The sequence below is a fragment of the Diuraphis noxia genome, unplaced genomic scaffold (assembly GCF_037042655.1).
Source record: "Diuraphis noxia isolate RWA-SAM2 unplaced genomic scaffold, SU_Dnox_SAM2 contig0002, whole genome shotgun sequence".
NCBI lineage: Eukaryota > Metazoa > Arthropoda > Insecta > Hemiptera > Aphididae > Diuraphis > Diuraphis noxia.
This window is the reverse complement of record NW_028301712.1, coordinates 7,547,629-7,571,089: the sequence shown is the minus strand read 5'-3', so window position 1 is coordinate 7,571,089 and position 23,461 is coordinate 7,547,629. Positions and strand designations below refer to the sequence as shown.

At 28.1% G+C, this 23,461-nt stretch overlaps 1 protein-coding gene across 2 annotated transcripts in view; it reads left to right on the top strand.

Moving 5' to 3' along the window:
- The first annotated feature begins 1,217 nt into the window (after positions 1 to 1,217).
- LOC107170347 (voltage-dependent L-type calcium channel subunit beta-2-like) overlaps positions 1,218 to 23,461 on the top strand; it is a 34,516-nt gene continuing 12,272 nt past the window's right edge. For both annotated transcript variants that reach the window (XM_089221171.1, XM_089221170.1), the window contains exons 1-7: positions 1,218 to 1,456; positions 1,694 to 1,813; positions 4,777 to 4,924; positions 5,910 to 6,138; positions 7,482 to 7,650; positions 7,737 to 7,832; positions 12,555 to 12,861. In XM_089221171.1, coding sequence (XP_089077297.1) covers positions 1,382 to 1,456; positions 1,694 to 1,813; positions 4,777 to 4,924; positions 5,910 to 6,138; positions 7,482 to 7,650; positions 7,737 to 7,832; positions 12,555 to 12,861 — 1,144 coding nt within the window. In that variant the 5' untranslated portion in view covers positions 1,218 to 1,381. The remainder of the gene's footprint in view (positions 1,457 to 1,693; positions 1,814 to 4,776; positions 4,925 to 5,909; positions 6,139 to 7,481; positions 7,651 to 7,736; positions 7,833 to 12,554; positions 12,862 to 23,461) is intronic.

The window sequence follows — 23,461 nt, the reverse complement described above, 5'->3', positions numbered from 1 at the left end:
ATCATAAAATGTGCATCATACCTGGTTTATTATATCGTGGACTAGATGTGATACAAAATTTGATACCAAATAAAACCACCGGTAGCGCTGAAAACATTCGGTGCGCCGTGTAAGAACCTTTTGGTGACAGTTCCCCAACCCCCGCCGACCATATCATTTGCAGTCCATTAAATCGATTATTTCTTAGTCCCTGGCTTCCGTGGCTCAGATATAAAATGTAAACTAGATGGCGAACTCGTGTTATCACCGATTTTATTTCAACGTGATAACTGACCATTGTCCTCCATTTTTAGATAGATAAAATATTTTAAAATCCTACATTATTTCATTATAATTCGACAAATTAACATAATATAGCCCCATATGCCACCAGCGTTCGGTGACCTAAGTAAAGATGGCAGCCAATGGCGTTATACTCTTATCAGAATTCGCTATCTAGTGAATACTTTATATCTGTGGTCCGTGGTTTTTACCATGTTGAGATAATACTTTAGTGATAACTGATAACAGATTCTCATAATATTATTATCATAGAACAAAAATATTGTTCTACAAAATTATTAATATGGGCCTACATGACCTTATTCTCTTATGCTAGGCAACACAGACGTCACCTAGAAAGCATATTTCAAGAGTGCGAATAAATAATACGAGATCGAAATATTATGTTAAGGCACATGACGAAGAGACAAGACTTAAAATAATTAAAGAGTGTAAATGAAACATCAATATGTATCCTATAATTAAGATGATGCATATTAATACAAATACATTTTCATATGACTGAGAAGTGGCGACTTAAAATATGAGCCCTGAGTTCTAGTTTGTCTAGCACTAAACTCGGTAGTTAGAAAAAAAACCCAAACCCAAGCCCGTTAACCTTCTACAACTATACGTTATTACTTATTACATTGTACGTTGTAGCATAGATACTTAAATAATTTAATAATAATATTATCCTAAATTCTGATTAATGAATACTACAGACCAAGATAAAGATATATTAAAATATATTATTATATCACAAACTGGGATTCCCAGTCCGACGTCTGCTTGAACCTTAATCAGTGGAACGTTATGGCGTCATCGTGCCTTTATCACAATGAACGCTGTTGATGTGATAACAAATTTATCAGGGAATATACAAGTGACAACACTGTTGTAATATTATTGACAGGCATCAACCGCCACAGGTTGAATAAATGAACACCCAATGATTCACCGAAACGTTTCAATTGAATTTTGCACTGGTGAAAACGAAGGGTGTATTTTCCCGAGGTTGGTATATTATACATAATATTTCAATCGATCAATACTCTGTGAACCTTAGTGGCATAGTGCATCACCATCGAAACTGGACCATTTCAATTACCTACCAAGAATGTCCGGTGGCTTAAATTCTGTTGACAGTGGAGACCAGAATCCACTGTTGCGATTGCAACGCACCAGCCCGACGGTACGGCAATATTGTCACGAAGGCAATTCTAATAATTCTATATACACACGATTTAAACGGTTTTGGTCGACGAAGCAACGCGTCCCTATGAACGCAATGCTGGTTATTCGTTTTCAATAAAATTACAAAAATATAATATTTGATTTTGTCTACACTTGGTCAGAAATTTGTTTCAACATAGTGCATAATTTTCAATACTAAAGTCTTGTTAAACATTTTTTTTCGTTTTTATTGTAGACAAAACCAGTGGCATTTTCTCTAAGAACAAATGTCGCATATGATGGAAATTTGGATGACGACTGTCCATTACAAGGGCATGCAATCTCATTTAAGACTCAAGAATTTATACATATCAAGGTACATATAAATTATTATGTTGCTAAGAACAGGTACCCTAATACCTATATAATACAATATTAGGATTAATTAAATTCGATGATAAAACAAATATATTGTACACTGTACCGTGTAATTGATTTATGGACCTATGTAGGATAGAGTAATTTAGTGTTAAATTGACTTTTAAAATTGAAGTAATTATCTGTAATAGTGTAATTGGTAAGTTATATTGAAATGCTAAATAATTACTATATCTGGTACTTATTGAATTCTTTTAAATAAAGTTTTAAATAGACAACAGTATTGTTTTAAAGTTTAAAACATTACATTATAGGTACCTATTATATATTATTTTTTATTAAAATGAATAATATTTTCAACTTTGTCAACCTATTTACTGTTTTTTTTATTCATTATTCTTAGGAGGTAAATATCAACAACTTAAACAGCTTATTATTATTACCCAGGTACCTATAATAAGATAATAGTTTTTAAAAATGGAAAATGTTTATAATTTATATTCTTCAATGTTTCATAAACCTTTATTTATTATACATTTCTAAATATAGTTACTATTAAATGTTATTAATAATTTTATTAGTTTTTGTTGATTTAATAATTAATTTTTCCTATGGACCGATGACATTTAAATGTTTAATCCGATCTGCTTATACACACAGAGATTAAACAAAACATTAAGTTTATCTTCATAATAAATATAACATAACTAGTATTAGGTACTGAAGTTGTGTTTAACACATATGATTTTTTTAATCGGATAAATTACCCAATGTTTGAAATATCATTATCTCTGTTGTGTAATACTTCCATCTATAAATGTTTCCCCTTACTCTTCTAGTCATATATAGTTACCAAACTATTAAGTATTAATTAAAATTTATTAGTATGAATTTTAATACTTATTTGAAATATTTTTGTCTCAAGAGAAACAACAGAACAACAGCGTGTTTTATTGCACAAAAGTGTAACCTTATGGTCCTTATGAATTAAAGTTTGAATTTACTTAAACAATTTTGAAGAAAAATATTGTTTTGATAAGGTGATTTTTGAATATTTTTATTAAGTAGTTTAGAATTAATAATTTCAGTATTATAACATTTACATTCATCACACTTTTATTCTTGAATTTTAAAAGACTGACTAGGAATTGATGAACCTTGATAGATTTGTTAGTCTGAATTTAGATAGTTAGCTCATAGGTAAAGCACATTATTTTTATAGTACTATAGTTTAGTTTATTTATATATATAAATATATATAAGTACTTAACACTTGATGCAAGATAATTGGATGCTTAGCATGAGGTAAGTACATATCATTAATAACAATTTATCTGTTAATTGATTTTTCATTGATTAAATATATTCAGTGTTGTCTAAAAAAATGTAGGTATCTACTGAATTAAGTGATATATTGAATGAATGATAATATTTTTTACATTTTTAAGACAAAATTTAAAAATTAAATATTAATCAATAATGTCTCTTTTAATTTTAAAACTGAAAGAAAAGAACTATTATTTGTTGAGTTTTAACTAAACGGACAAAATCATTATAGCTAAAAACGGATGCTTTAAATTTCATCTTTTCTTTTGTTGGTATTTTTTCTATTAAAAAAAAAAGAACATATAAGGACATTTTAAAAATAACTTTAAAATAGATCTATTAAATTTGTAGAGCGGTACCTTCTTATACTACCTATACAAGTGTGTACAGACATCATTATAGGCGTGCGCACAGGGGCAGCAAGGCGAACTCTTGCTGCCTCTGGAGGGTTTGAATATATTTGTATGGGCTGAACTATATAATAATAACATAACATAATAATATAACCTAATTATAATAATAAAGAATAATGGAATAAAGTGTTATTGATATTTGATGAATTTTTAATTTTGATATGGTATACCGGTGTTGAGCAAAAACAATCTATGACTAACGAATGATTATCATTTAAAATATTTTTATTTAAAGGTCAAAGGTTAAATTTTTATTTTGAGCTTAAAAATGTTAACTTAATATCCCATGTATGGGCCGGTAAAAATAATAGCTGCTCTCGACTTGAAACTCTGCGCACGCCTATGACAGACATCATGAACAGACTATCCAAAAACCATATTGGGTAATAATGTACCTAACTGGAGTAACGCATTACTGTAATTCATTAGGTAACTTAAATACAATTATTTTTTAGCATAAAAAATGTTATGAAATTATATAACACTTTACCTTTGCTCAAAGTATTATAAATTAAAAAAATAAATATTTGTTTAGTAATCATAAAAAAAACAATACCACAATTACCATTAGTAGGTATATTGTATTAGGTGTTTTAATTTTTCACTCCTCACAATTCAGCTTTTTCTTTTTATAAATTATGATCAAACTATATAGTTACCTAAAAATATTTTTTCTGCTTATTTTAGTGGTCAATTGTTGTCAATCACAAGATAACAAAAAATATATATAAATCGATTTATTTATTTATTTACAGGATCCTGTATAATTACCTACCTTTTATTTTATTTTGTAATCTGAAAGTACTAAGTTATTTTCTACTACTTTTCTTATTGCAAAAGTATTAAGTGATTGTATTAAATTTTTTTTTTTTGGTGATTAAGTAAAGTGATTTAATTACTTTTTTATAGTTATGTACCCAACATTGCTTAAAAAAGTCATCATAGTTATTTTTTCAAAACCAAGAAATTTGAATGCTCTGTACAGTAGACTTATTTCATATTTGTGTAAATTTTACTCCTGTTGCTATTCTTTTTTTTAGGACTTAGAACGATTCAACTATTATTATCATAAAATATGTAAATTTACATTTTATTGTTTCATTCTTTAATACTATATCTAATGCTTTTTATAATTTAAGTAGTAAAAAACATCTAAGTAGTTAGCCAGGTATTTCAGAGTTTGTATGATAATTTATAAAGATAATTTTTTTAATCGTTTTAGGAAAAGTATGATAATAACTGGTGGATTGGTCGTCTTGTGAAGGAGGGATCTGATCTGTGCTATATACCATCCCCTACCAAACTCGAAATGATGCGTATGGTTAACCAATCAGCAAGTTCAACCAAAAATTCAATATCTTCAAACTTGGGTAATTCTTCAACCACTACCATATTTAAAAATTTAATGTTGTATTATTAGCATTAAAGAGTTTTTAAACTTTGCTAATTTTGTTTGCATCTACTAATTTTGAGGTTATTTTGAATACACTTAATACTAGTGTCATAAGTACATTAGGTAGTACCTGTAAAATTTATTATAATTTGCATCAACTAATTTTTCGTTTTTATGTGTTTCTTACTTTCTATTTATTTAATTTTGGTTTGATTTTACACCTTGTCAAAAATGTTGTGAGATGCAGTTGATGCACATTAAATTTAAATTGCTACAAATTGAAAAAAATTTGTAGGTGCTGTGAATAATTAAGTATTAATTATTTATATAAAAGAGTAGACAACGCCATGCCAAGTGGGTCAAATGTGGTCCCCCTTCATGCCTCATTGTTTTATTTTATTTATTGACATTTGAACAGTATATACCTATGGTCATTTGATATTAGTATATTATGCTGTATTAAACACGAGGAGTGACAGATATATATTTTTGACCAGACCATGGTTGGACTATTGTGTACTACTTCCTATTAGCCAGTAGATGTAGGTGAATTTTGGCAATTGGTGATAAAATTACTTAAATTCTATAAAGTTTTTTTTTAATTGCCCCTCCTCTTTTTAGAAATCCTGACTAAACCATTGGACAACATATTAATTTTAAATTTATATATTTAATTTCATACAACTTGTATAGTGATACAAATCTCTCAAGTTAAAAGATGCGTTCTCAATGATGGCATCCTTATCAAATTTTTGTTCTATTATATATTTGTTCATTTATGCTTAAAATGCATTTCTCTTGAAATTCAATAAAACACATTTTACATTTACATCTTCTAGATTTTTTCATGTATCATTTGTATAGTAAGGTATTTAAAGCATTATTTCTAGTTAAGTTTATTAAACATATTTAAAATAATTCCTTAATTATTGATTATTTTATGTTTTTGTTAAATAACTAAGATGGTAGTTCTACTTCAGGAGGTGGGCATATATCTGCTCTAACTGTTCCAGCAGTAAAATATAAGCGAAATATATTTTTTAAGAAACAAAAAATTTCACCACCCCCTTATGATGTGGTTCCTTCGATGAGGCCAATTGTAATAGTTGGGCCATCTTTGAAGGGATATGAAGTGACTGATATGATGCAAAAAGTAATATTCAACTTTTTGAAACGCCGTTTTGAAGGAAGGTAAAATTACATTATTATTAATAATCTATAATATTTTTTTGTTTATATTGCTATACATAATTTATAGTTATTAGTTAAGAGGACGCCACACCCACATGTGTTGTCTCCGTCTTACAAACGTATAACATAGCAAAATCTGTTTAGCGCGGGACAACTGTTCTCCCTCAATATTTATTATCGAATTTTCAAAATTTCACAACGCATTGGTAAGAACTTTATCCTTGTCGTAGCGTCGTTATTTTTTTGATAACATAAATATAATTAATGTTATAAGCTTAAGAAAATAAATTTATTTTTTATTTTTTCATTAAATTACTTAAAATTATTGGTTTGTGCTATCAAAAAAATAACGACGCTATGACACAGATAAAATTCTTACCTATGCGTTGTGAAATTTTGAAAATTCTATTATAAATATTGAGGGAGAAAAGTTGTCCCGCGCTAAACAGATTTTGCCATGTTACGCACTTGTAAGACGGAGACAACACATGCGAGTGTAGCGTCCTCTTAAGAGGACGTTTCACCCGCATGTGTTGTCTCCGTCTTACAAGTGCGTAACATTACAAAAACTTTTACGCGCGGGAAAGAACCGAGAAAGATACAGTTATAACTAAGAAACGAAATTTTCATCACATAAAAAGGAGAATTTTGTCTGTGCAATATCGTTTTTATTTTTTCGATATCAGAACTACAAAAAAAGTTATTCATGCTTAAAAAACGCAAAATTAATGTATTATAAAACAATAAGAATTTTTGTTGTATAAGTGATATCGAAAAAATAAAAACGATATTGCACAGACAAAATTCACCTTTTTATGTGGTGAAAATTTCGTTTCTTAGTTATAACTGTATCTTTCTCTGTTCTTTCCCGCGCAAAACAGTTTTTGCAATGTTACGCACTTGTAAGACGGAGACAACACATGCGGGTGAAACGTCCTCTTAATAGTAAAGCTCGGATTTCGGTATATTTAAATTTTTTTCTGGAATGATTAATAAAATGCTTTCCGAAGCACAAATGTGTTTCAAGTAAGTACCTACCTAGGTACATACTATATTAACAACAAACTCTTTTTGGATAATTTTTTTTCCATTTTTTTTATAGATATTGGCTGTAAGTGCATTTTGAAACATTTTAAGGGTATTATTGTTTTTTTAGATTATTTAAAAAAAAGTTGAACACATTTATTGTATCTTGGAAAGCTCGTGTCAAGGGTTCCATAAAAAATATTAATATGCATTGACATCTGAGCCTTAGTAGTATATTGAAACAATCCACGTATTCATGGATCTTATCACGAAACATTAAAATTAACAATTCTCACTGTCACTCATATTTCTTTCAGAATCATTATTACCCGCATAATGGCTGACATATCCTTGGCTAAAAAATCTCTCTTTACTGATCCGTCGAAAATAACTACCATTAGAAATAAACCGGGTTCGCGATCGGATACTATTGCTTGCGTGCAGGAACAAGTTGAACGTATTTTTGAATTCGCTCAATCATTACAGGTAGGTACCTACATATTGCTTTAATAATCAGTAACATCATTTAATTATAGTTAATTCTTCTTCGAGAAATTTCATTGTTTTTTAAGCTTGTTGTTTTGGATTGTGATACCATCAATCATCCATCGCAATTGGTAAAAACTTCTCTGGCGCCAACCATGGTATATTTAAAAGTCAAACCACAAGTAAGTATCTTTTATACAACCTTTAGAATAAATGTCTTCTTATAAAGTATGAAGAACTGTTGTTGGTTATATTTAATATTTATATATACATATATAGGTATACATGTATATATGAAAGATTTTCACAATATAGGTATGCCGAAAAAGTTGCATTACAAAAATTATTTTGTATACAACAGTAATTTGGACACCGGTTACAGTAGTAACTAATTTGATCTTTATTTTTAAATTCATTAATTTAAAAGATAAGTTTCTAAACATACTCGTATATAAATAAATAAATTATTGTACGTTTTGTCTTAACCAACTATTTTAACCTATGTAACCATACTTGTATTATAATTACAGAATCATACTGGTCCTCCTGATAGTTTGGTAATCGGAAAAAAAATCCCCAAAGCTATTCCTAACTGTTGTATACAGCTGTCTAAAATAACAATTAATAATAGTAAAAAAAGCGGGTAAGTCGTGGATGTCGCTCTGCTGTACAGTAGGTTACTGTAATGGATGGGATTAAATTTGAATGCGATGATAGGTATCATTGTATACGAAAAACGATTCTGAACGGAGATGATTTGTCAGTCTAGGATATATTATATTTAAACTATGTCATATATTCTATTTTGAAACAAATACTTTATTTTTCAATTAAGACGCATTTTGCATAAGGCATGATTAATCAATTAGTGTAGTTATCATAATTCATAATACCTTATATTATCATAGATATACATGGTTTGAGGATAAATCGTTATCATTACGCGATTTCATAAAAATTTAAAACTCAAACGCTCAAAACATTTTTCTTATAATGACGCTTCAAATTTTCTCTATAGCTATTTGAAGCAAAACTTATGGAAAACTTGGTGTTAAATTTTATAATCTTAAATATAAATACAAACAATATTATGAATTTTGAACTACAAAATAATTTGCAAATATTCATGGTTTTGACGAATTTTTGTCAATATTTGAAATTCAAATGCTAATAAAAATTTAATTTGAATATCCGGTAGACATTTATTTTGTGATAAAAAGATTGACAAATTTGTAAGGAATCTTGTATTAAATTTTCAAATCTTAGATTTAAAAAGAAAATTTTTTATGAATTTCTAGCTTATAATAATAATTTGCGAATTTTCGTGATTTTTACGTATGTTGTCAAAATTTAAATTTAAATGCTTGTAAAAAAAAAATGTGACTATACATTTCTTTTATTTTTCAACTGCTATTGTAAAAATATATTATGAGCTTTGTATTAAATTCTCAAATCTTAGAATTAAAAAGAAAAACTTTTATGAATTTCGATCTAAGATAATTTGAACATTGCCGTAATTTTTATGTATTTGGTCAACATTTGAACTTCAAATGCTAATAAAAAAAAATCGTGCCTATGTATTTTTGTAATTTTTTAATCACTATATGAATAACTTATGAGGAACTTTGTATTAAATTTTCAAGTATTTTGATAGGGCCAAAAAAATGTTATCAACCCTTCAAAAAAATTTTTCAGAAAAATTGAAAATTATAGTTGTCTATAAATATCTCCAAAAAAGTCAAAATATTTTGAAAATTAAATCATGTAAATAAAATGCCAATCCTAATAACTGGTAAAGTTTTCAAGTATCTACGACTTATACTTTTTGAATAATAACAATTATTTAAAATCGTTTCAGGATAAATCGTTATCGTAACGCTATTTCGTAAAAATTTAAAATTCAAACGCACCTCAAATTTTTCCTATAATAACGCTTCGAGATTTCTCTATAGCTACTTGAAGGAAAACTTAGTGTTGTATTCTTAATCCTTAGTTAGAAACACAAAAAATTTTATGATTTTTCAGCTTCAAAATTACTTGCAAATTTTCGCATTTTCGACAGATTTCGTAAAAATTTGAACTATAAACGTTTATAAAAAAAAATTGTGACTAACGATTTTTAATTTTTTTTAGCTACAATAAGAACAACTTATAAGGAACCTTATATTAAATTTTCAAGTTTTTCTAACATTTTTTTACCGACACTTCAAAAAAAATTCTCAAAAAAATTTCAGTGATCTATAAATAACTCAAAAAAAGTCAAAAAATTTTGAAAATTAAACTGTATATATATAACACTAACATAAACATTTGGTGAAAATGTCAAGTATTTACAGTGATTAGTTTTGAATTACAACCATATAAAAAAATCAATTTGGTCGAAAACTGGTTTTGCGTAAAAATTCCAGTTTTCAGTCATTTTTTTTTTGTTTTTCTCGATTTTTTTTTAAAACTGTTGGAAAATGTTTACTTTTGACCTCTATAATGCACCAAGGATCTTCAATTTTACATCGGAAACCACCCCCAAAGTTTGAAATCGAAACATTATTTCGACTAGTTATGCTGTACACAGACACAAAAAAAAAAAAAAAAAACACATCATTGTAAAATCAATACATTCATCACTTCGTTCAGAATCTAAAATTTAAAATTTGAATGATAACTATGATAGTATTATCTTGATTACACAGTTAGATTAAGTACGCAAAAAATAAAAATAATATATAATATACAATAAAAAGTTATTCAGTTAGATTACGTAAAAAATAAAAATAATTGTGATAAATGATAATAATGGACAACATTAAAAATATAAAATGTATTATTGTATTATTGTGCACACAATAAAAATAACAAGAAATTTTGTTCCGATCATTTATCATTTTATTATTTGTCAATCGTACTAGGTAGGTATTTTATTGATTTCGATATGTGGGTAACGTCTTTATCTGTCGATAATGCGATTAACAGCTATTATACGTTCTGGACTCAAACTAATTGGTCAATCGGTATTACATCGAAATCGCGTTTATTGAGAGGACTACGTTACACCGACATTTGCTGTCTCCGTTTAAGATGAACAAATGTACAATTATATATACCTAAGTAAACTGTACAAAGTAAACTGTTCAAACTCTACAAAGCAAACTTTGGGGGATTTTTTTCCTATGGATTTTTTATCCGGAGGTTTTTTCCGGGGATTTTTTTCCTAGATTTGATAGTTTAGACTTCATGTTCATATTTTTAAATTAAATATGATTACCATATTTTATTTAGTAATTATATTGAATCTGCTTTAAAAATGTTAAGGGCACCTTATTGAATTTAAAATTATAAAATAAATGAATATTATTTTTAAGTCGCCAGCAAATATATTGTCATTTATTATCTCGTCAGCTTTAACCTATACCTATATTATGTTTATGAATATTACATTTTATTACGCTATACATTAACAAAGTTAAATTTTTAATGCTGGTCGAAGCGTTTTAAAATGACACAGTCAATTATACAGTTTTTCTGTCCACCAGGTAATACATTTTTTTTCTGACCAGTAGGTGGTGAAGTGGAAATACCCTAGGACAGATAGGTGGCAAATTATTTGAACGCTACATGCCAATATATATTTTTTTTCTTATAAGGAAAGACAATTTACAATCTGTACTCAAAAATTGTGCAACATTACTGTAATAACGTCGACTGGCAAATATATTATGTAATACAAATATTTTAATTTTTTGCATGCCCTCAAAATCTATATATTTGCCATCTCTGCCCTAGGATATAGATATTATACTAATTGACGAACGTCTGTAGAGATACCCCTCCCCATAACTCACTTCAAAGCTCTTCAGAAAATTTGCTGCTATATATCTTGCTGTTATTTTCAGAATTTGCTAGACTTATTTTTCTGGAATTTTTTTTACTCAAGGTGGCTAATTTTATGGTTTTTATTCTTGATTCCCCTCCCATAAATGTTGTGCCTTCCCTACAAAGAATTATGATTTTTATACATGCAATGCATGTAATGTCATGCATATATACAACTTATATAATATTAAATACCAATATGAGACATGTCATGACTGTGATTCAAATGTTATCAGAGAAATAAAATACCCTAACAATTGTTTTATGTTTGAGTAAATGGATGCAGGCTTGTATACCTTTCATTCTTTAATGATAGGATGATTAATACAGAATTAAATAATAAACGTGTATGAGCAAAAAATATTAATGACTCTAATTAAAAAAATTGATAGTGAATTAAGTCGAATATCAACAAACAGTCATAGTGTCTATATAAGTATTTTAACACCAATCCTAACTCATCATCAAGTACGATTGATGATTGACGGCTCGTGTCGTGAATGATGCTCGTGACTGAAAAAACGCACTCATCGCCTTTGCCACACAATACTATTTATTAAGAGGACGCTACACCCGCATACGTTGTCTCCGTCTTACAAGTGCGTAACATAGCAAATTTTATGCTCAGCAGATCACGTTTAGCTCCGTTAGTTTAAAATTTAGAGTAAATTGACCTCTTACAAAAATTAAAGGTAACATTATTATCGAGGGCATGACATAGGCTTTTTATTACCTATATTTTAATTTTAAAGTGAGTTATGTGTATTTTAAGATATACAAACAATTTTAAATTTTAAAATACACAACATATGCGGGTGTAGCGTCCTCTTAAATGATTTTAAAAATGCTAGTGATATGATATATATTATTGTGATATAATGATACTATTAATTTTTAATTAAATCAATATTAATAACTCACATTTTTACGCTATCATATTATACTTAAAAAGTAACATTATTTTATAATAATTGCTAATTGGTACAACATATTCGTATTGGACATTTTAAATTTGTATTTAATTATGAATGTAGATACTACAGCGGTTAATTAAATCACGAGGCAAGTCACAATATCGACATCTCAATGTTCAAATGGTTGCATCTGAAAAGTTGGCCCAATGCCCATCAGAAATGTTTGACGTGATATTGGACGAAAATCGGTTTGAAGATGCGTGTGATCACATAGCTGGGTTCTTGGAGTCTTATTGGCGGGCGACACATCCACACCAGATTCAGGACTCTAACGAACAGCAACTTCTTACGAGACCACTCAAAAAATCACCGAAAATAGATCTATCCATGATAATACCATTGACAAACGTTTGCTCTTCTTTGTCAGGTAAGTTACAACTGCTGTACTCATTTGTATTGAGAATAAATTTATTCACCGGGAAATCTATTATACCTACATTTATATTTTATACCTACGGCAGATATGATAACTAATAATAATAACAATAATAATAATATATAATATTCTATACTATTTTTCTATTTAATTGATTACATGGATATAGCTGAAAATGTTTATGGTGGGAGAAATTAAAATAATTATTTGTAGCACGCTCATGTGGGACAAAGCCCCTACTCCCACTCATACATAATTTGTTTGTTTAACTCTAAACTTATCAAATACCTATCAATATAGTTCTGTATTACATATAAAAATTAACTACATTTAAATCAAGAACAAATCCATTTTGTGTACCCCATGATAGACATAACATCTTTAACAGTGGTGTACACGTGTAGTATGACAATTTGTACACGAAGTTGTGAAAAACAAATAACGACTACACAAGACACGACAGATTGCTTTAGTAGTGTTCGTACAACGTATATTCCAAATGTACAATAAATACAAATAAACAGTGTCTCCAAATAACATATTTATTATAACATAATATTTTTGAAATTTTGGCTATACCCATTATACACAACATATACATAAATATATGTAGTATCATTCTATATTTGTATTATATAAATACATGATTTACTGTGTTGCGAAGAACCCTGTGATAATTAATATTGAAGACAATGATGAAATTTAAATCAATAATTTATTTCAAATTCATTCTTATTGATTATCGAGTATACGATTACAATTAAATGTTTAAACAATTTTCATTTTAAAATAATTTATACATTTTTATTTATACTTATAATTTACATAACTATATAAGACAACAATATAGAAATACAGCAGCACATTGAGAATCTATCCCCCATATCCGTACCTTCCCCGAATGACTCCGTTGACTCTGCATATTATAGTGCACATAAACGATTACCAAAAATATTGTTAAACATAAACTTAGCCCTCACGTGGGATAAATAGGGCTGATGGTATTGAAAATAATTTTCGGTATTACGGTATTGATTTCAATACCGGTTTGAAGCGGTATACCGAAAAAGCGAAAAATTTCGGTATATCGAAAAATCGAAACAACGAAACGTTTCGGTATACCGAAATACCGATATGATACAGTACTACAGTATACCGAAATTACGTTATTATTTACTTTAATATTGTTACACAGTATATACCTATTACCTACTTAATAGTTTATTATATACTATATTATAACCTACACTATTATCATTGATACTAGAAAACAGCAAGCACTAGAACTTGTACTAATGTCTAATAATAAATTATTTCATACATCAAAAACACCTACGTACAGAACATAAAAAAAAGTATGCTGTTTACAGTATAGATATTGTAATAACGCAAAAATAAAAGAAAAGAAATAAAAATAATAAAAATAAAACTCTAGAATGAGTAATAATTTGACTAAAATAATTAAGTTAATATAACTATTATATAACCAAGGCTCCTGCCAATAGTTATATAGTACTAGATATAAATATTAAGATTGCGCTATTACCTTCCTCCTAATCGTCGGAGGGTTCTCGAGGTCGTGATTCGAGAACGATCAAGTACACCGTAGTAATAAAATGTTAATTATTAAATTATAAAAATTTAATAAATACAATATAATATATGAAATTATATAAATATATGAATATAGATGCGCATGCACCTTACCTTATTCGCAGCTGTCTTTGATATGCAGTTGACGTAATAAAATAAATAAAGGTTTTTTATTAAACACTCAGATTAAAGAAAAACAACACTGTTAAATTTCGATTTTAAAAAAGAAACGGTCCAGCTGTCGCTCGCAATGTCTGGTGTTGAAAAGTTTTTAGGTGCTCCTGCACTCTTGAGGTTGTTTTAGTTTTGGGTGGTGCTCATGCACTCGAGAGTGGTGCTCATGCACTGTAGAGTGGTGCTCATGCACTGTAGAGTGGTGCTCATGCACTGATGGAAGGAGACGACGTGGTCCAGCCAGCCAGGGTTGTAGGTGGCTCCCCCAAAGGCCTCTGCGTTTCCAAAGACTTAGCATTGTCTTTGGCAACAGAGATCCTCATTGGACCATCCCCTGCTCTGGTGGCACATGAAATAGCTCACACGTGTTGTGCCAGATAGTCACAACTACGTATAAGTTCCCATGTGATTAAATAATACAAATCGTTCCTTTCATCAGTGGACAATGGTGTTTTTTTTGTTGGATTTTAATTGTTATCTGCGTGCGACAACTTGACTGTTATTTATTTTATTGAATATTTAAACAACATACAATCATGATGTGTGAGCATATCATTACATCCACCCTACGCTTTTTTGTATTGTGCCCTCACAATACCACTCACAGATGAGTGTCAGCGTGATACATCAAGTGTGACGTTGAGAAAGTTTAAAGTTTAAAGTTGAAAGTTGAAAGTTGAAAGCTGAAAGTTCTAAAAGTTTGAATACAATGTAACCGGGTAATTTTTTTTTTTTTTTTATACAAAATTGAAGGGTCGAGTGTAATATGATTTGAGCTTACATATAATATAGGAATAGTATGTGTGCAGGACTGAAGCTTGAGTCTTCTTCCACTCCTATTCCATTGTTACTCTATTTGTATTAATGTTACTATTTTATTTTTAAATTTAAGATTCCTAACTGGTGGATGATAATGATTACTTTACAATTTATTAAGTTTTAACATTTTTGTATGTAATGACATATTGTTTGCTTAGTTTCTAATTTTACATATTATTTCTTATTAACTATTAGCTAGAGTTGGTAATGTTTGACTTATAACTACTTAATTGTATTTTGTACTTAATTAAATTTTTTTTTTTTATCTGTATAGGGTTTGTCTTATTTGAACTTCCCCCCCCTTTTTTTTATATAGTATTTTATTATTTTATTTTTGTTTATTTGTTTATTTTAGTGTTATTTATTTTTGACTGTTTTTTGAATAAATATTTTATTTATTTATTTATTTTTTATACTTATATTAACTTAACTTAGGTTATTTTTTTTTTTTTATTATGCAATAGTACACAGAGGATTATTATAAATTAAATTATATAAACTTAACTAAGGTTATGATTATATTTCTTTTTTTACAGTTGGTTTTTTTTTTTTTTTGATGATGATGTAACAGCAATCATAACTTAGTTTATTGTTTTGTATACATTGGAAATGTTCTTATTTAGAGTGTGTTAGTGTTTCACATTATTTTTTTTTACTTGATTTAACATTCATATTCTTACATATAGGTTTAGATTGGGTTAATTACTCTAGACATTTTATTACTTATTCTGTGCACTTATTTGCTTTAACATTTGTTATCTTACGTATATAATTTAATTATTTTTAACTTAAATTATTTTTACAGTATTTTTTTTTGCATTGTTGTACAAACAATTATGACTTATCGATTTAACTTGACTTATGTTTTTTTTTGCATTGATGTACAGACATATTAACATATTAACTTAACTTTAATTATTTTTTACAGTATATTTTTTTTTTGTGTACATATATATTAACATATTGACTTAACTTATATTATTTTTTTACAGTATTTTTTTTTTTTTTACAGACATATTAACATATTAACTTAACTTTAATTATTTTTTTTACAGTATATTTTTTTTTTTTTTTGTGTACATATATATTAACATATTGGCTTAACTTAAATTATTTTTTGACAGTATTTTTTTTTTGTACAGACGTATTAGCACATTAACTTAACTTTCTAACTTAACATTGGTTATTTATTTAGTTTTTATTTTTATTTTTTTGTTAAGAGAAGTATAATTATCTTTGTCCTTTTTTTTTTTTTATACTGAGAGTCTTCTATTGTAAATAATTATTGGTGCTTTATTATTTTTGTTTTGTTTTTCCGATTCAATTATTTTATGTTCTGAATTTTTAGATTTGTATTGTTTATTATGTTTGTTATGCATCAGGTGGTGTGTAACGTTCGAGAATAACCCAGATTTTCTTTTTATGTTGGTGGGTACTTCTTCATTTTTTAATGCTTTTATTATATTGTTGCAAAATTGGTCATTTTTTTGTTGTATTTTTATGTCGTGTAAATTGGTCAATAAATCGATATTGTCGTTAAATATATTTATGCTTTTAATATTGTTAATTGCATTTCGAGAAAGTGAATCAGCGACTTTATTTTCTTTACCCTTTTTATATATTATTTCAAAATCAAAATCTAATAATTTTAATGTTAATCTGGCTATCCTAGCGGAGGGTATTTTTAAACTGTTATAATATTGTAAACTTATATTGTCACAAAATACAGTAAATTTACGTCCCCATAAATATTCTCGAAAATACTGAATACCAAAACAAAGTCCAAGTAATTCAAGAGTGGTGGAAGAATAAGTTTTTTCTGAGTCTAGGAGTTTTCTAGATGCATATCCTACAGGGTGTAGTGTATTCGTGTCGTCGGGTTGCTCAATACATGCGCCTAAACCCATTATAGACGCATCTATTGTCAAATATACGTGTTTATTATCATCAAAGTGTATTAGTAATGGTTCTGATATTAAACATTTTTTTAATTTATTAAATGATTCCTCATGTTGGTCAAGCCATGTTATTTTATTTGTTCTTGTTTTTATTAATTCACTAAGTGGGTGTGCAATTTTGGCAAAGTCTTTGACATGTTTCCTATAGTACGAACACATGCCGATAAATGATCTAACGTCTTTTATTGTTTTAGGTCGTTTAAATTCAATAATTGCTTTAGTGTTTGTGTCTAAAGGTTGTATGCCAGTGGTTGATATTTTATGGCCTAATAGTTCTATTTTATCAAAAAAGAAATTACATTTTTTTGTTTTTAGAGAAAAATTCATTTTATCAATAATTTCAAATGCCTTCCGTAAATTAATTATTGCTTGTTCAAAATTATTTCCATAGGATACTAAATCATCAATGTAAATTATAATTGATTTGTATAATATATTTGAAAATTCCTTATTTAATTCTCTCTGAAATATTGCACTACTATTTTTAAAACCTTGTGGAAGTCTTGTGAAAGTTAATAATCCTAATGCGGAGGTGAACGCTAATTTAAATTGATCTTTTTCTGCAACCGAAATTTGAAAAAATCCACTGTTTAAGTCGAGAGAGCTAAAGTATTTTGATCCTTCTAAAGCTCTGAACAAGTCTGCAGTACGAGGTATTGGGTATTGATCACATTCTACTCTGTCATTAAGTTCTTTGTAAGATACTACTAAGCGATATGAGCCTATTTCTTTTTTCTTTACAAGGAATGCCGGTGCGGCAAATTTTGAACTTACTGGTTTTACTATGTTTGCTTTTATTAGTTTATTAATTTGAGTTTCTAATTCTTGTCTCTGCTGTGGTGATACTCTATGGGGTGCATTAAATTTTGGTTCTTTGTAATTTGGTTTCATTTTAATCTCGCAAGGTTTTACATTGGCAGCTTTTATATTAGAAGTATCCGTTGTGAAAATGTGTATGTATTCAGTTAACAGCTGAATAGTTTTGTTGTGTTCTATTATGCTTAATTTGTGTGAAATTGAGAAGGGTGTGCCTTCAGAATCTGTTAGAAATTGTTTTGTGGCCTTGTTTATTAGATCTGTGGCTGTAATATTTTTTGTTTGGAAATCGGTTTCTTTATTATCAGTGATTTCTATTGATTCAGCATGTGGTGGTACTTTAGTGTATAATAATGTATTGCGATGCGTTTGTTTGTCGTTATCGTTACTAGATGCCATGTTTAGATGCTGCAAGGAACTCGTTTTTTTAGTGGTCATTTTTATTTCATTATTCTTTTTCATATAGTTTTCGTTTTGTATTATTTGTATATTATTAATTGTGTCTATGTCACCGTTTCTCGTGTCCTTGATATTTAAATTGTGTGTTTGTAAGTTAATTTTTGGTGTTTCTCGTATGTGAATAATGTTGCTAGGGATTTTATTTGATTTTGTTGTAAGTGTGCCTGGGATCCAATGAGTATTTTTGTTTACATTATATAATACTATAGGCGATCTATTGCTGTCCCCGTATGTTATACCCGTATTATTGTTATCGTTATATATGTAAGTGTCATGGTTGTAATAATATGCTATTGCGGCTAACTCTTCGTCAGACCACCAATGGTTTGGTAATTCGTTCAACCCTAACAATTCTAATAGCTCTAAAATTGAAGTTATTTTATTTTTTTTATTGTCATTTAATGCATTACAAATGGCATAGAGCCCACAATTCCCATCGCTGAGAACGTTTTCTCCCGGTTTGTATTTAGAAAATATATTATAGGCTTGACTTTTGGTTATAATATGCTGTGTTTGTGTGTCAATTATTTTTATTTTGGTTTTATTATCATTATCATTATCATTATTGTTACAGTATGTATGGATGTTATTAATTATGTCAGTGAATTCTTTTGATTTGTGTGTTACGTTTTTTTTATCTTTATAATATATATGTATTTCAATATTGGTATTTTGAAATTCTGAATATATTAGTTGTTTTACTATTGACCAGTTAAATTTGTGTGGTTCTGAATCAAAAGTGGGCATAGCAATTTTTAAAATATTTAATTTCATAGCTTGAAGTTTTAGGTTGTGGATAGAGGCTTTTAGATCTTCGTATTTAGGTCTATTATAATGTAATTCTTTTGTTATTAGATGAAATATAGTTTTATTATTATTATTTGTGGGTATGGTGTTTCCTACATTTATTTTTTGTAATGAAAGTTGTGGTCTAGTATTATCATACACTTTGTATATTAGGTTTGTTATGCCTTTGTTCATTTTTAGGTCTGAAGATGTATAGTGAGCTATTGCAAAGTTGTCTGGGCAGTTAAATATGCTACCTTTTATTTCTTTAATATTGTTTGTATTGTTTATACAATTTAACGCGTTTGTATTGTTTATTTTTAGTTGGACATTTATATTATTGTTTAAGATAATGATGTTGTCTTTAAAATCAATTAGAGCATTGTTTTTTATTAGAAAATCATTCCCGAGTATAATTGTGCTAGATAAATTTTTTACTACATGGGTGTTTATATCGAAGTAATTATTTTCAATTTGGATTTTTATTTTACTTATACCCGTTACGCATAACGTTTTATTGTCCGGTCCTGATAGTTGTACTGTGGTAGGTGTTATAGTATAATTATTAGGTAATAGTTCTTGTCTAATACAGCATATGTTTGCGCCCGTGTCAATTGTTATTGGTAAGATAGTATTATTGAATTTAGCTTCAATAAAGAGTGCGTCGGGTGTAGAGTTAATTTTATTAATTTTTTGTATAGGTGATGCTGTAATGGAAGGTGAACAATTATCAGCTGTGTTTAACCTTATATTTAGTTTTTTGGCTTGTTAACGTACAAATTACAATTATTGGCCGTGTGTCCGAATTTATTACAAATTTGACAAGTGGTTAAGCTTGATTTATTTTTGAAAAAGCATTTTTCTTCTGAATGATTAGTTTTAGAGCAAATAGAGCATTTTTTTCTTTGAGTATTAGGGACTTTATTTTTATATGCGGATTGATTTGTTTGTTGCATATTATTATTTATCGGATTTTGTGGAAAATATGGTTGGTTATAATGTGTTGGACCTGCGTTCCAATTGTTATATGGTGAGTTATAAGTTTGCGGCATTTGCGTCTGCCACTGTTGGTTGTTAAAGTCATTTTGATTTAATTGTTTATTAAGTTTATAGGGATCTTTTTGTTCTATATTATTCTGACGTATATCATTTTTATTATCTTTTAAGAGTTGGCTAAACATAGCTTTCATGTCTTTTATTTCATCACGTAATTTGTCAATTTCATTTTCTTTACTATTTTTATTAGTGTTTATTTGTTGAATTTTTGATTTTATTATTTCTGTTTCGAAATCAAATGAAGATTTAGGTGTTTCACCTGCGATCATGAATTCGATCATTTCATATTTACGTACATTGTTTTTTAATTCTGATAAATTTTGGTTGCCCATTATTCCTATATATCGTGCTATGGAGGGGTTTAAGCCTTTCATGATATTACGAACCATCTCTTCTTGAGACATATTATTATCAATACGCCTACATAAAGATTCAGCTTCGTTAATATATGATACTGTAGGTTCATCCGGTAATTGTTTGCGTTTTTCCAACATTAGACGGAGCATGTCCGTTTGAGCTATTGGTTCAAATTCTAATCTAAGTTTCTTTTCTAAGTCAGGCCATTTAATATCTTCTCCGCTATCTACAATATTGTCATAAAATGTAAGAGCGGAGCCTTCTAAGAATACAGGGATATATTGAAATTTTTCAGATTCAGACCAACCATTTATGATGGCTGCTCTGTTATATTTTTTTAAAAACGAATCAATATTTTCTGAAATGGAAGCTGAGAAATTTGTTGGTTTGAAATAGGGTTTTTTGTTGTCAGTCATATTGTTTTTTATTGTGTTATTGACAGAATTAGTAATTGGTTCTGAAATAAATTTTATGTTATCTATTTGTTTTTCGAAATCGTCAGGGGTAGATTCTCCTTTTAGATATTTATGGAGCCTACTTTTTAAGTCTGGAACTAGACCAGATGTTAATAATTGTCTTCTTGACAATTCTGTTATTAATTTTTCTTTGTTAAGTTTGTTAATCCACCCTGTTGAGATGTTATTAAAATCTATGTCTGGGAATTTATAATTATTATCTAACTGATTTTTTTCTAAATTTTGCATGTGTCAGTTTGTTTGTTTTTTTTTTTTGTATTTCTTATTTTATTATATTAATTTGTTTTCTAAGAAACAATATTTTAATAAATTTTTTTTTTTTCTTAATTAATTAAAAAAAAAATTTTGTGGATATATTGTGTTCTGCAATAATATTTAATCGTGACAAACAATTATTTTTTATATTTATTATGTTTGTTTTTTATTATTATTATTATTGAATATATAAATATATATATATATATTTTTTTTATACGGTAAAAGCAAAAACAGTAGTAAAGACAAATATGTATTACCTTAGAATTAAAGTATTTGCTGTTACCTTTATAATATATATAAATTATATGTGTATTATCAACGTAATATTCTAAATAATAATAGTATATATATTTCTCTGATATTCAGTAATTATTTCAATTATTAAATAATTAAAAATGTGTTAGAATATTCAGTATTAATATTATGTATTCTGGTTATAAAGTATACATATATATACATATATACGCAGGCACATATAAATATCCTTGTTTTGATTTTTAATATTAATTGTGAATCTTCAAAGATTTACAAAAAAAAAATTTTCTTGTTTTATTTACGGGTTAAAATAAAGGATAAAATAAAATTTCCTTATAATTTAATTTAATTATATCCCGTTTTTAATTAGCAATATATTATTTATATATGCCTTTTTTTTTTTTACTAGTGTAAAGTAATATGATGTATAAAATAATATTGTTTATTTTATATGAAGTGTACTTGATCAATTCTCAGTTTATTTATCTAAATAAACTGAACTTATGTTGGGCGCCACTTTGTAATAACGCAAAAATAAAAGAAAAGAAATAAAAATAAATAAAAATAAAACTCTAGAATGAGTAATAATTTGACTAAAATAATTAAGTTAATATAACTATTATATAACCAAGGCTCCTGCCAATAGTTATATATTACTAGATATAAATATTAAGATTGCGCTATTACCTTCCTCCTAATCGTCGGAGGGTTCTCGAGGTCGTGATTCGAGAACGATCAAGTACACCGTAGTAATAAAATGTTAATTATTAAATTATAAAAATTTAATAAATACAATATAATATATGAAATTATATAAATATATGAATATAGATGCGCATGCACCTTACCTTATTCGCAGCTGTCTTTGATATGCAGTTGACGTAATAAAATAAATAAAGGTTTTTTATTAAACACTCAGATTAAAGAAAAACAACACTGTTAAATTTCGATTTTAAAAAAGAAACGGTCCAGCTGTCGCTCGCAATGTCTGGTGTTGAAAAGTTTTTAGGTGCTCCTGCACTCTTGAGGTTGTTTTAGTTTTGGGTGGTGCTCATGCACTCGAGAGTGGTGCTCATGCACTGTAGAGTGGTGCTCATGCACTGTAGAGTGGTGCTCATGCACTGATGGAAGGAGACGACGTGGTCCAGCCAGCCAGGGTTGTAGGTGGCTCCCCCAAAGGCCTCTGCGTTTCCAAAGACTTAGCATTGTCTTTGGCAACAGAGATCCTCATTGGACCATCCCCTGCTCTGGTGGCACATGAAATAGCTCACACGTGTTGTGCCAGATAGTCACAACTACGTATAAGTTCCCATGTGATTAAATAATACAAATCGTTCCTTTCATCAGTGGACAATGGTGTTTTTTTTGTTGGATTTTAATTGTTATCTGCGTGCGACAACTTGACTGTTATTTATTTTATTGAATATTTAAACAACATACAATCATGATGTGTGAGCATATCATTACAATATATAAAAAGTTCACTGTAAATCATGTTAGTAAGATAACTTTAAGAAATATTCATATATACGTATATATATTTATTACAATCATAAAGTTTTACTTTATTTTACTCAGGAATCA